We start from the raw sequence: 13532 nt of genomic DNA, 5'->3' as shown, positions 1-13532 counted from the left end.
GCCAGCCTCTCACCACAGAGGATGGGGCCATCCCAGGAGCTGGGCACTGAAGCACCCAACTGGGCACCGGGCACCTCAGAAAGTTTCTTCAGGCCATGTCCCAGGTGGAGGAGAGGAGCCCTAGGCCACCCCAGCATTGATCCCGGGAGCCTGGGAGGCAGGCCAAGGTAGCGCACTCATCTCCCAGCTGGGAGAGCCAGGCCTGGGGAATGAGCCCTCGCTTTAACCTCTCCTCAGATGCGGAGCTAACGCCGCTCCTGCCTGCTCTCTGCTAGATGGCACCTGCGGGCCGCAAAGCCACTCTCCAGAGCAAGCAGCGCCCTCGCAGGGAATTCCAGGGCAGCTGCTCTGGGCTGAATGCACCTGCCCTGTGGGGCTGCTGGGCACTGGATTCAGATGGCAAAGTTTGGAGCTATCGCTCCCCAGCCCAGGCTGGGGGAATGGACGTAACTTTTACTGTCTCTGTTTTACTTTATTTTCATCAGCTGCCCTGAACCCACCGCCCTGCCCTGAGCTCTGTGCTCCTGAACCAGGGTTTTTACTCACAGCCGTTACGGACGGGCAGGTTCCCGGGGCCACGGAACTAACCATCACCCTGCTGCAGCCGGAGAAATAAAATCACAACGGCCAGGGTACAAAAATCAACACTTCTTCTGTATCAACGTAACCCGCCACGTCGCAGAGCCCAGGTCGTACTCCAGTAGCGCCACGTCACAGCTATCCTGCCCCGGATTAGTCCCCATGCCTGAGCTCCGGGTAAAGAGCATGCTGCCCCCAGAGAGGGGCTAATGCAACTAGATCGACAGGGCTGATTCCAGGGCTACCCCACAGAGCAATCCAGGCTCTAGTCCTTATGTGCAGCGGCTGGCTGGGTCCCTCCATGCTGTGTGATGCAAGGCTACTCCCGGGTCATAGGGCCTCCATTGGAGACAGGGCTAATGGGGTGTGTGCGGGGTGGGCACGCTCTTTTCCATGCTACACAAGCTCGACTGTGAGTGGGGTCGAGGCACCTTGCTGGCCCCGTCTTCCTCTACTGGGAGCTCAGGGCTGGCACAACTGCTTCAGGATCTGGGTGATGTGGCTGGAAGCATCAGTGGCATACGGCTGTGAGGAGTCGCGCTGTGACAGCGGCCCCATGCGCTGGGCATGAAGGAAGAGTTCTCGCGCAAACACTGGCTCAACCTGCAATGCAAGAGAGCGGCCGGGTCATTGCAGGCAGACAGACTGTGTGTGGGCAGGGCCATGCTCTGCCTTACCGCTCACCCCGGTCACCTCCCTCGCTCCCCGGCACTCACTGGCTGCCTCTTTACAGCACGCGCCGACCTGGCAAGCTGCACTCCTGCGTGCCCAGCCCAGAGTGGGCTGGGATCTACGAAACCTCAGGCTTCCTCTCCGGCCAGCCAACGTGCCCTCCAGCAGCATGTGTCAGAGCTGCCGGGCGCCCGCTGCTGTGCCCTGCTTTGCGCCAGGGCTCGGGAGCACGAGTTACAACCCGCAGCTCAGGGCGATGGAGACAGCCGCGGAGACTTGGTTAGTAAAGACTTGACGAGAGGGAAAGGGAGAGGGAGCCCGAAGGAGAGGAGAACTGGCAGCCCATGTTCCTCCCCCACAGAGGCGCCGACCCGGTGAGTGCTCCGGGGCTCAAGTACCACAGAAAAAAATAGGGGGTGTTCAGCACCCACCAGCCACAGTGGCCCCAGGGCTGGTCGCTGATCAGTGAGTGGTGGGCAGGCAGTGCCCGGGGCAGGGGTGGAGAGGAGCTAGTGGTGGGTGGGCGGGGTGGAGACCTGGGAGGGGCGGAGCAAGGGTAGGAAGAGGCGGAGCAAGGGCGGGGCCTCAGGGCGGAGCAGGAGAAAGCAGAAGTCAGCGCTTGTACCCCACCCCGGAGTTCACGGGGGCCACGTGACAGACCCCGGCCAAACAGCTGGCCAAGTCCGGCCTAGCTCCCTCTGCCTGCCCCAGATACTCACGTGGGCCATGATGAGCTTCTGAAAGTTCTGGCTTGGGGAGGGGGGATACTCCTCTCCGAAGCACAGGCGGATCTGATACTGGGGCGTGGGCTCCCCACGACTCAGGTAGCTCCGTAGTTCTGAAACCCACAAGCATTTCCAGATGTCACTTGGAGCGCTCTCGAGAGGCTGACACACACAGCCAGGAGCTGGACAGACCCTGCCCCGGGGGCTGATGGAGACACGACAGTCCAAAGGGTCTGCACCGGGGGAGGACCCTGCAGGGTCACTGGGATCTTAGGGCATGGAGATTTCACTGGGCCACGCACAGGCCTCATGGGGAAGGCATGGATCTCTTAGAGGGAAGGAGGGAGGTAGCAGCCGGGCTGGGATTCATGCTAGTCCTCTCCCTGGGCAATAGAGCCAGCGGGCTCCTTACAGCTCCCAAATGCGGGTCTCAGCGAGAAGAAACCCGTGGGTCGTACTGGTTCATCCCGTCCCAAAACTAACTCCTACTCCTAAAACACAGGCTCTTAGCACTGGAGCCCAAGGAGAATCGCTGCTGGCAGTACAGGGCATATAACACACAGCTGAGCGGCTCTGATTCAACCCAGCACAGGCTAGCAGGGCACAGACATTCTAGCCAGTCCAGTCCCATATTCTTCCCTATTCTGTAACGTACGAAAGCACAAGGCCTCCCAGGCCCTGGTCACTGAGGCAAAGAGCAAGGGCCCAGTGGGTAGGGCAGGACGAGATGGGCTGTATGCTCCTCTCCTCCCCGTGCCCTTTGCCCAGGTCTCCCAGCCCCCCCGAGCATGTCACTGCCCTGGAGCTGCCCCTGGGCACACTGAACGGGCACGTACCCTGCAGGAACTGCTGGGTGTCCAGGAGCTTGTAGGTTTTCTCTCTCTCCAGCTTGTTGGGCCGGTCGTTGTGAGGCGCCATGGGCCCGTTCCAGTACACCCTGCCTTGGCACTGACGCTTCATGAAGACGCCTTCAGGGGCCACCCACAAGAGGACGCCCCGGTCCAGGTGGGGAAGAAGCCGTTCCAAGACGCCCGTCACGCCCGCCATCCTGCTGTCGCCGGTCAGCAGGCGGGGGGAGGGGAACTGGATCTGCTCCATGGAGGACGGGCCGTAGAGTCGCTCGTTGTCAGCCGGCACCAGGCGGTAGGTGATGCGGCAGCCCTCGGCGGTGCGGGTGGTGAACTCCTTCACCAGCACGTCGCGGTAGTAGAGGCGGACGTGCAGCCAGCAATCTGGGGGGGCAGGGGAGGGAAGAGGGGTCAGGAAGTGGGGAAGCTCCCAGGGACAACGGATGAAAGTTGGGGGCCGGTGGGTCACTGACGCTGTCAGGGCACTGAATGGGCCCTTCGGCCACTGACGGCCCTGGGCCCAGCTCCCCGGCTCAGACAGAGCCACCAGCAATCCCAGGGAACCACCTGGAGGAACGGACACGCTGGAAGGCAGCCCAGTGCTGCAGGGCTCTAGAGCGCCAGGTAACACCCCCTGTTCCATGCCGCCTCAGCCCGCCGGAGGGGAGCGGGCACAGTGCTGTGGTACCAGGAGCCGGGGCCATGCGCTTAGTGTTGCCTCGAACCACAGTGCAGGCCGGGGCCCGGCCCCCAGCCGAGCTGGGTGTGGCTCCTGAGGGGAGCTTGTAGCAGTGGAGGATGCAGCGGGGGACCTGCCGGCCGGCTGCCTAGAGTTAGGCCAGGAGGCGTTGTGGAGGGGAGGAGGGATGTCGGAGCTGGGGCCAGCCGCTCCGAGATGTGCGCCAGGCCTGGGAGCTTAGAACCGTTCGCTGGAACGGCGAGCACCTGGTGCTGTGAGGGGCAAGTCCCTTGGCAGGAAACCCAGCCGGGCCCAGCGTGCCCTGCATCGGAACACCCGCCCCCACACGAAGGCAAAGCCGGGCAGAGCGGGATTTACACCCCTTCCCGATTCCATCCGGTCAGTTAGAGCAGCCCCAGGGTTGCGAGCTGCTGCTCACTTGCAGCTCGGTGTTTGTGTTGGGGGAAGGGGAAATGAAGGGCAAACCCCTGAAAACACTCGGAAGGGACAGAAAGCCAGGGGTCACCCCTTGATCCCATAGCCATGCTGGGGCCCTCATAGGTGCATGTGCGTCTCTCCAGCCAGGACTGGGATCCCACTGGCAGAGCCCAGCAGAACCTTAGCACCCAAACTGCAGGAGGGCACTTCAGTTCCCGACGGTCTGGAGACCCCGAACCCCGGAATCCCAGTGGTGGGTGAAATTCTGGCCTCACTGAAGTCAATGATTTCAATAGGGACAGGGTCTCTCCCTCTGCCTCCGTCCCCTGTGCAGCAGAGGGGGAGATCCCGGACTGGCCCCCTTCCATTCCTTTACCTGAGTTGTTGATGTCTGCAGTGGGGACGTGATTGGAGCTGGGATCACCCGGCTGCGGGCTCTGCAGAAAGCGAGCGTGTGTTGGGCTCCAGCCACAGAAAACCCCTTTCACCTGATACCCTAGGAACAAAACAGAAACCAAGCATGCAACGTTATCCACTCTCAGAAACAGTCCTGGGCAGTCAGTCTAGTGCCCTCTTTGCCTCGGGAGAGAGGGGGAGTTTCTCCTGAGCACAGCACTTGTTATTGGGTGCCCAGGCTTTTCCCAAGGCGGGGGCAGAGAGCCCGTGAGCTGGTGAGCGCCTCTCTGGCAGTCGGTATGCCCTGCAGGAACAGCCATCTGGGAAGCAACAGAGCAGTGCTCAGAATGGCCCATGTTCCCGCAGATTCGTGGCAAATCTCTTCTCTCTCCCACCCGTGCAGCCCCACAGAACAAAGTGTGTCTGGCGGGGAGAGGGCGAGCCGGGTTTGTGCCTGGAGTTTAGATGTTCTGTCTATTAGGCACCTGGGCAACAAACGCCCTCGCCTGTAACTCTCTCCCTGTTCTTCCTCTCCCACCCCTGCTATCCTTTCCTCAGCCATGTATGTTCCACAGAGCATGGAGCTGCTCTGTCTGCATGCACCTGACCTGTCGGACAGCAGCCAACAGGTTCATTATATGGCTCCCATAGGCAGCTGACACAGACTAACAACAGAAAATATTGTGCCCTTCATCCGCGCAGCTCAAAGCACTTGCCAAACAGGGCCAGATCAGGGCCCTGAGTACCCTGGCGCGAAGCCCTGTTGCACTCGTTATACGGAGGAGTGGAATGAGGCACCAAGAGGTGACTAAGTAACTTGGCCAACGTCAAAGAGTCAGTTAGTGGCAGAGCTGGGAACAGAACCCAGGCGTCCTGCCTGTGTTCTTGAGCTCTACTCATTAGACACACGCCCACAGCTGCTCTGAGGTGGGAGCCAGAAACCCAGCCAGGCTGACAGCCCTTTGCTCGCTGCTCAGGAAACTCTTAAAAGCCCCTGGAAGTAAAATGATCAAAAGCAGGTTCCCAGGTTCCAACCAACACGCTACCTAATTTATGGTAACTCCGCAGTTCTTCACTGCAGAGCAGCCGTGTCCTAGGCAGCGTATGTCAATGAGCTGTGCCCTGCACACACCGCCGACATTGTGCACCGTAGCCCTGGGCCGGGGCTTTGGCAAAGCGCTACCCAGCGTGGGCTGTAACTCAGTGGTTCTCACCCAGGGGCCGGCATTAGGAGGTACCAAGCAGAGCAATTGCTTGGGGCCTCACAGCGTGGGGGGAGGCCCGTGCAGCTAAATTGCATGCTTCAGCCCCAGGTGGTGGGGCTTGGGCTTCAGACAAGGCTCACAAGTGAAAAACAGGCAAATGTAAGTACCGTATTTATAGTCCAATTGACTGATTGATTTTATAATGATATGGTCACAGGGAGAAAGTCAGCACTTTTTCAGTACTAGTGCGCTGTGACCCTTTTGTATTTTATGTCTGATCTGGTAAGGAAGTAGTTTTTAAACAAGGTGAAATTTGGGGGTACGCAAGACAAATCAGCCCCCGGAAAGGGCTCCAGGAGTCTGGAAAGGTTGAGAACCACTGTGTAACTAAAACCCGAGTCCGTGCAGGGACCGACGGAGGGTATGTTTCTTTCGCAGGCTGCGGACAAGAAGCACTGAGTAAAGTGAACTAATTTAGCTCTGAGTTGGGGCATCATCTGTTAGTGTAGCTAGCATCCTGGCTGGAATATAGTTACCAGAGATGGGCAGAGCTACCATGGTTTCAGATCCGGATCCAAAGGGCAGGGGTATTTGGATCGCTGGTTCTGGTCTGTGCCCATGTCTCATAGTGACAGAACTCACTCAATTAAAGGGAACTCTGAAAAAGAGTAGGGGATTCCTGTAATCATCGGGGAACTAGAGGGTATCAGAAGCCAGCCCAGACTCTGGGGGAGTTTGGACCCAGACTTTAAGGCTCGGGACCATCCCTGGTGAGAAGCAGTGAGGGGGGTGAATAAGAAATGAGTGAAACTCATCTTAAAAAAATCAAAAATAACATCTTTAGCAACTGCTCTCGTGGGTACTGGTAAGGAGATGAGAGGCTGGGAATGGATAAGTCCCCTTCCTTACCCCAGTCTGCCGGATGACTTGGTAAGTGGGAGACCAGAGGGACTGGAGAAGTCTGGGAGGTCTCCATCAGATCCTTCTTCCCATCCTCTTCCAAACCCGAGGACACGCTAGCCTGGGAGGAAGAGAACAGAGCCCATGAGAACAGGACGAAGGGAGGTGTCAAGCAAAGACCTGGGAACCAGGTGACCTGAGTTCTATTCCAGGCTCTCTGGACAAATCACTTCCCTGCTGTCCGTGCCTCAGTTTCCCATGTGTAAAATGAGGACAGTCCTTGCCTACCTCAAAGCAGGGCTGCAAGGCTCTCAGCTAGATGTTTGTAAAGCTCTTTGAGATCCTTGGATAAAGGGCACTAGACGGGTACAAAGTATCATGAAATGAATGTAGCCAGAGACCTGCGTGGGACACCCGTAAAATACCAAGACTTGTTATCAAACCTGGAACCCATGTTCTCTGTGGGGCAGACAAAAGGAGGAAAGAGAACTGGACAAGAGAAAAGTCAGTGCAGATGATAACCTCAGCCCACTCATACCTTGTCTGGCCCGCAGGTAACTCCCCTCTCTGGGTCCCCAGGGGCTGGGGGCTGGCTCGCCTGCTGTTCTTCAGGGGGAGGGGACGCCAGGCTGCCTTCCTTCTCTGCAGAGATAACATAACATCTGTTACTCGCCTGAGAGCAAAGAGCTGCTGTGAGAATACTCCTGCTCCCTGGGATCTCGGCGCAGAAGAATGACTTCATGCTCTTCCTTCCACTGAAAAGTGTGGCTCCACCGTTGCATAAGGAAATCAAACCCAGCACTTCCCTAGCTCCCAGCAACCTCGAATGAACCCCGAACAGCTGCGGGACGACGTTTCCTGCAATGTGAACGTATTCTGCCTGCTAAGTGCTTAGCATTGCTGAGCTCTGGGTATGCTCCTCGTAACCTGGACACGCTCCATCTTCCCAAAGCCGGCTCCAGGGGACGCTGAGCGGCTGGAAGAGCCATGCTGTAGAATCAGGACACGTTTCCTCTGCCAATGCCCCACCCCGGTGGTAGGGAGGGTTTGCTGCTGGTGCTTATTTCCTTCTGAACATGGCAATGTGCCAGCACGGGCACTGCCCTGCCTAGCTCCCGTGTGGCGCTGGGGATAAGAATGTCCCATTTGGCATTTAACTGTTCCCCTCCCTCAGGCCCAGACCTGGGTGCGCTCTGCAAACGAACAAATTTACCCAGCGCAGACTGGATCCCGGCAGAGGGGGGTGATTGGGAAGGGACCAGCGTAGGGAAAAGTGACTCTGGATTGGGCCCTGTTTGTGAAATAGGAGGGGTGGGAAATGCTTCCCGTAAAGGAACAAGGAACTGTGGCTCCATCTCAAGTTGGAAGAGGCCACCTCCCTCCCGAGGTCCCGCGGACGCCATACCGGGGTCTCTGGCTCCATCCGACAGGATCTGGTACACTTTGTACGGCTCGGAGATGTCCAGCTGGCTTCTTTCGGGGACCTCCTGGAAATCGGTGCTTTTGTTCAAGGCGCACCGGAGACGGGTTTTCCAGGTGGAGGGGTCTGCCTTTGTTCCTTCCTGGTATTTCCCTTTGTAGACAGCCCAGGCCTGCAACGGCAAGGAAACGGGCAAAGGCAGCCCAGCACTTCGCCCCGCAGCCACAGGAGGTGCCACCCCACCGAGCCTCTTGAAGAACCAGGCAGGTCCCAGCTGCCAGGAACAGCCCTGGCGAGAAGGGCACCAGCCCCAGTGTGAGGGGCTGCGGGTGGGTGGCAGGAGACTGGTGGGGAGGTGGCAGAGGGCCGGGGCGGGGGGCCATGGGAGAGGCAGAGAAGGGAGGTGCTGGAGCTGGAAGGGGGGCTGGGAGCAGGCGCGGGGCGCAGAAGTGGCACGCTGCGATTTGTCCCGCGCCCCGGGGCTGCCTGCAGGCTCCGAGCTCTTTCCCCGGGGACCGGCTCCGCCCGGCTCCTGCCCGCCGCCCCACGTGCCCGCCCGGTACCTTGAAGAGCGCCGCGTCCTGCTGCTGCCGATAGTCCTGCTTGGCGGCGTGTTTCCAGGGGATGCGGAAGATGGTTTTCTCGCGGTTCTCCCAGCGCAGCCCCGGGTACCTGCCGCTGTCGATCTGGGCGATGAGCCATTCCTTGAGCCGCATGTGGCTCCCGGTCTCCGCCATGTGCGCTGCCCTCGCCAGCCGGACCCTTCCCAGCCTTCCCAACCCGGCGCCCTGCGACTCTCCCCGCCGGTGCGCCGCGCACTGGGCTCTCCACTCCGCGGGACCCCAAAGCGCCAGGCCTGGAAACTTCAGCTCCGAGCCCGGCTCTCCCCGCGATCACCCGGCTTCGGCCGGCTCCCCCAGGCCCTGCCCTGCGCGCTGGCCGATCCCCGGGAGCGGGCCGAGGAGCGGAGCCAGGCGGGCGCGGGGTGAAGCGCCCACGGGGGGCAGGCACAGTCTGTGTCCCCGGAGAAGGTGCTGGAGCAGGCGGGACGAAAGCGAAAGAGGAGCGTAAGGGCGATTTCACTTTCTCTTTCCTGCCGCCGCTGCTTTCAGTTTTGTGGAAGAACTAAAGGGCTGGAACCTGAGGACCCGGGATAAGGAGCTGGACCCCCCTATCCCCAAGTAACATGGGTCAAGGAGCACCCCACTTTCCCGGGACCATGGAACAGGGACCCCCCATTCTCCAGGGGACTGGAGTGGGGATTGTTCTCCCCCAGGTGGCATGGGGCTGGGACTAGCCAGATGGTGACCCCTGGGTCAGGGCCTAGGTTATAGTGCCCCACGATGTTAGCTTGGTGCCTGCCTGTGTGGATGGTAGGCACCGAGGCAGAGCAGGGCTCAGTGACTGCTTCCTGCAGTGCTGTAGAGCTCAGGGGGGTTGGGAGCATGGGTAGAACGGCGCTGTCTGTGCAGAGAAGGTCACAGCCTGTTCTAACCCTGTCCACTAGCTGGAGTAGAGCCTGCCAATGTAGCAATCTCTCCAGGGGCTGCCAAAAATTGGTTGCCTGCTAGCGGTGGGTCTTTAAGAACAGGTGGGAGGACATTGCCTGGCAACCATATGGAAACCTGGACCCAGACCTGGTTGTTGCCTGGGTCCAGGCTTCCCTGTATTTCCCACAGCTCCTTGCGGTGTCTGGAAGCCAAAGCTGCTGGGTTATTACGGGTCTTCTCCAGTGAACAATCCACTTTTTCATTTTCGATGCAATAAGGAAAATGCAGCTGGTTTTGGCCCTGTGTCAGTCACAGCGCAGTGCTGGCAAGCCCTGTCATAGAATATCGGGGTTGGAAGGGATGTCAGGAGGTCATCTAGTCCCACCCCCTGCTCAAAGCAGGACTAATCCCCAGGCAGGTTTTTACACCAGTTCCGTAAATGGCCTCTCAAGGTTTGAACTCCTATCCTTGGATTTAGCAGGCTAGAGAGCAAACCACTGAGCTATCCCACCTCCCACTCTTTGAGGTTGTCTTGCTCCCCCCCAGCCTAAGGCTGTAACTGGGGTTTTATAATGGGAAACAATGGAGCAAAATCTAGAAATAAAAAGGTGACCTTGTCACTGTCAAGCAAGTTACCGAGAGATGGGTTCATTTGGGGCTATCGCTGGTAACTCGCTGAAATGAATCATTGAGCCATTTCCAGCTAGTAACTGGATAATAATGGAAGGAACCTCCCGCTGAGCCATGGGCATGGACAGCCTCCAAAGGTCAGGCCTGTTTGCCCGTCACTAAAGTGTTGTAATGGAAATATGTCCAGGAGCTGGAAGAAGACCAGTGCTGGGCCGGGCCAGCGTATGGCATTGGCTGTCTTCACTGCCAGCAGCAGAGCATTGCACAGCAAGAAAGCCCTGTCATTTTTAGCTCGCTATAGCTAGTGTGACCCAGCCGTGCCCAGGTGGGTTTATCGCCCCATGTCCAGCCATCTTCTAAATATTTCACCCAAGGACGGTCATGTGGGGTCTCTGCTGAAAGCTAAGTCCTGGGCATTGCAAGAGGTTTGCACGGGGAACAGTTTAAGAGCCACATAACACGTAGAATATTATGTTCCAAATCCTCTGGGAATGCAACCTAACACCTGACGAGTGGGAGGCTGAGAGCTGACCCAATCAACGTGGGAACAGGGAGCACCCATGAAGACAGCCTGTATTTACTGTCTCAGCAAGATGCAGGCTGGAGGAATTACAGTACGAAGACAAATGAACCCCAGGAGAGTTCTCGCAGGAGGGGGCTACCCGGGCTAAGAGACAATAGCCTGTGATTGTGTAAGAGCACAGGAAATGGCCCAAGTGGTCTCAGTTACAGAGGAGTGACTCTACCAGCAGGTGCTGTCTCATGAAAGTTGGTTCCTAGCTTTTGGAACTAGAACAGAGGCTGCGAGAAATAACCAATGGGTGAGAAATACCTTGTCAGACAGGAAGGTAACTTGTTATGAAGTAATGGCTACAGATTGCAGGTTATGTTGTTCTTATCCCGTAACCTCATGTTTCCAAGTCCTTATCCTGGCTTTCAGTCGAATCTCTATTGCAAGCTCTGTTAAATAAACTTAGCCTGTCTAAGAGTTTGCCCTAAGGAGAGTGTTGAACGCAGGTGAAACCAGTGAAGTGGGGAGCGCTGCTTCCATGGCTGGGTGTGCCCAGCGGGGGTCCACAATAAGGGACTGAGCAATCAAGTGTAATAAAGTGTAACGAACTAACCGGAGCCCAGAGCAGAGCGCCTGTGTCTCCAGTAGCCAGTGGCCGGGGGGAGTTTGCCCTGGTGGGCACGGACAGGGCTCTGTCCCACTGTAAGCAGGTGGTAGTAATTTGCCATGGACACCTGGGGCAACCTCCAAAAATGTCACAACTAGTCAACGTCAAGCCTACGCCCCCACCTGGGATTAATCTCAGCTAGCTGCCCTGAGGTTGAAACTACCCTTGAGTGTGTCTTCACTGCAAGGAAAGGTGTCTTCTGAACATGGGTTAGCTAGTGAGTGAGCTAACCTGGGCTAAAGTAGCAGTGAAGACACGGCAACTCACCTCTTAACTCAGGTTAGCAGCTCAGGGGGAAGCCTGCAGGGGAGACTGCAAATGGCTAACCCCACTTTAAAGCTGATTTGCTGCTATGTCTTCTTCACCACTGCTTTAACCTGAGTTCACTGACCCACAGCGGGAGGGACAGCGCAGTGGTTTGAGCATTGGCCTGCTAAACCCAGGGTTGTGAGTTCAATCCTTGAGGGGGCCAGTTAGGGATCTGGGGCAAAAATCTGTCTGGGGATTGGTCCTGCTTTGAGGAGGGGGTTGGACTAGATGGCCTCCTGAGGTCCCTTCCAACCCTGAGATTCTATGATAAGTTAAAAACACACCTTTTTTTTTTTTTTTTTTTTTGCAGTGGAGACAAACCTTCAGTCTTGTCTCCTCTAGGGTTTTACCGTGAGAGAACTATTCCAAGTTAGCTCTCTGGATATACAAACACACCTCTCTTTGCAGTGAAAACAAAGCTGCTGGGAATCAATGCAGTGACCTGCTGGTAAGGATATGTTCATGCCTTGACTAAACCTGGCCCCAAAATGGCAAACAATGTTGTGAAACATTTCTAAGTTGTCTCTGGTTTGCAGGGTAGAGAACAGCCTCTCTTTTCTGTGTTTTGTCAACTTCCGTGCCACATTTTTGGCCAAAAAATTAACCAATATTTTTATCCACATTTTTATTAAAATCATTTAAAGAAAATATGGTGACCAAAAGCCTGGTTTTTAGTAAGAAACTGAGGCTTCCTGTAAATGAAGAACGTTAATAACAATTTTGAAAGTGATTTTGGTAAAAATGTTTGGAAAAAAGGGATTTTTCAACCAAAAATTTTTAATGCAAAATATTTTGGCCAGGTCTAGTCTTAATTTCATGGTTTTCTCCTTGCCCTGCTTTTGCCAGCAAAACCCCCTCATGCTGGGGGCGCGGGTGATTTCAACGAGAGTGATAAACATGGGGTCCAGCTCTCTGCAATGATATTGGTTGCAAATCATTTTCCTGGGTAGCCACCAATATGCACCGCCCTCTGCATTCTAACCACGAGGTGGTCTGTTGTTTGGTGATCTGCTCAGAGGGGCGTTTGTGTGCTTTGTGTCTATGGAGCACATGCTGTCCGACAGCTTTCATACAAATCTCTGCTCTTCTCCATCTCACATCCAGGTCTTCCCTCCCTCCAGGGCTGCTCTGTTCTGTAGTGAGGTGAATGCTGGCGAAAGGGGCCAGATTAGCAGCCGGGGTAAAAATCCTTTATCCATAGAACAGAGAGAGTGTGGGCCAGAGCAGGACAAGCTCCCCCCTGCTCCCTGCCAGTGTCTCTCAACCCTGGCCCAAGGATGTCTGTCTGCCCCGGCACTTCACAGCCCGCATCGTTCTCGATAAGACTCGTTGGCCCATTCAGTGCTTGAGCAGCACCATGGCCACTTAGTGCTGGTTCTGATGCTGGTTTGTGTGAGGTGGACACTTAGAATCATAGAATATCAGAGTTGGAAGGGACCTCAAGAGGTCATCTAGTCCAACCCCCTGCTCAAAGCAGGACCAATTCCCAGCTAAATCATCCCATATAGCACATATAGCCAAAATGCCCTTTGTTGATTTTACATATAATAATAATTAATGGAGATATCCTATCTCCTAGAACTGGAAGGGACCTTAAAAGGTCATCAAGTCCAGCTTCCTGCCTTCACTAGCAGGACCAAGTACTAATTTTGCCCCAGATCCCTAAGTTGGGCCCACAGAAATTTGTCAGAGCCCCACCAGACTCATTTGGCCCAGCCCAGTGACAGGGTGCGCCGACCCCATGCTGGAGCAGGGAAACAAGGGGTTAATTCCCAGCAGGGCCTGGCCTGGAACCGTTTGGTGTGAGAAAGCTTTCAGCTGGTGGGTGTTTAACCAGGAACAGGACGGAAGCGGGAGAAGAGCTTGCTCTGAGGGGAAGGGGACTGGACAGGAACAAAGCCAGGAGATCTGGTGCGCCCCAGGACTGGACTCTCCCCGGAGAGGCTGCAGGTGAGTGGCTCCATCACAGGTTCTGTTTGTTGGAAAGGCTGGATGGAGCCTGCCAGGGCGGTCGCTGCTCTGACTCAGGGCCCAGAGAGCCTTGGCCTCGGGGGGCTGGGGGC

The 13532-nt window shown here is 56.6% G+C and overlaps 1 protein-coding gene across 1 annotated transcript; it reads right to left on the bottom strand.

Moving 5' to 3' along the window:
• Window positions 1-505: 505 nt before the first annotated feature.
• LOC128846593 (interferon regulatory factor 4-like) lies at window positions 506-8900 on the bottom strand. The gene is made up of 8 exons (XM_054045800.1): window positions 8426-8900; window positions 7848-8034; window positions 6981-7084; window positions 6452-6563; window positions 4318-4437; window positions 2813-3208; window positions 1971-2089; window positions 506-1182 (listed from the first exon to the last, which is right to left on the bottom strand). Exons 1-8 carry the CDS (start codon window positions 8597-8599, stop codon window positions 1042-1044), a joined length of 1353 nt encoding a protein of 450 aa, XP_053901775.1. The 5' UTR covers window positions 8600-8900; the 3' UTR covers window positions 506-1041.
• Window positions 8901-13532: the final 4632 nt, after the last annotated feature.

This window comes from Malaclemys terrapin, chromosome 12, assembly GCF_027887155.1.
Source record: "Malaclemys terrapin pileata isolate rMalTer1 chromosome 12, rMalTer1.hap1, whole genome shotgun sequence".
Lineage (NCBI taxonomy): Eukaryota > Metazoa > Chordata > Testudines > Emydidae > Malaclemys > Malaclemys terrapin.
This window is presented reverse-complemented; position numbering and strand designations above follow the sequence as displayed.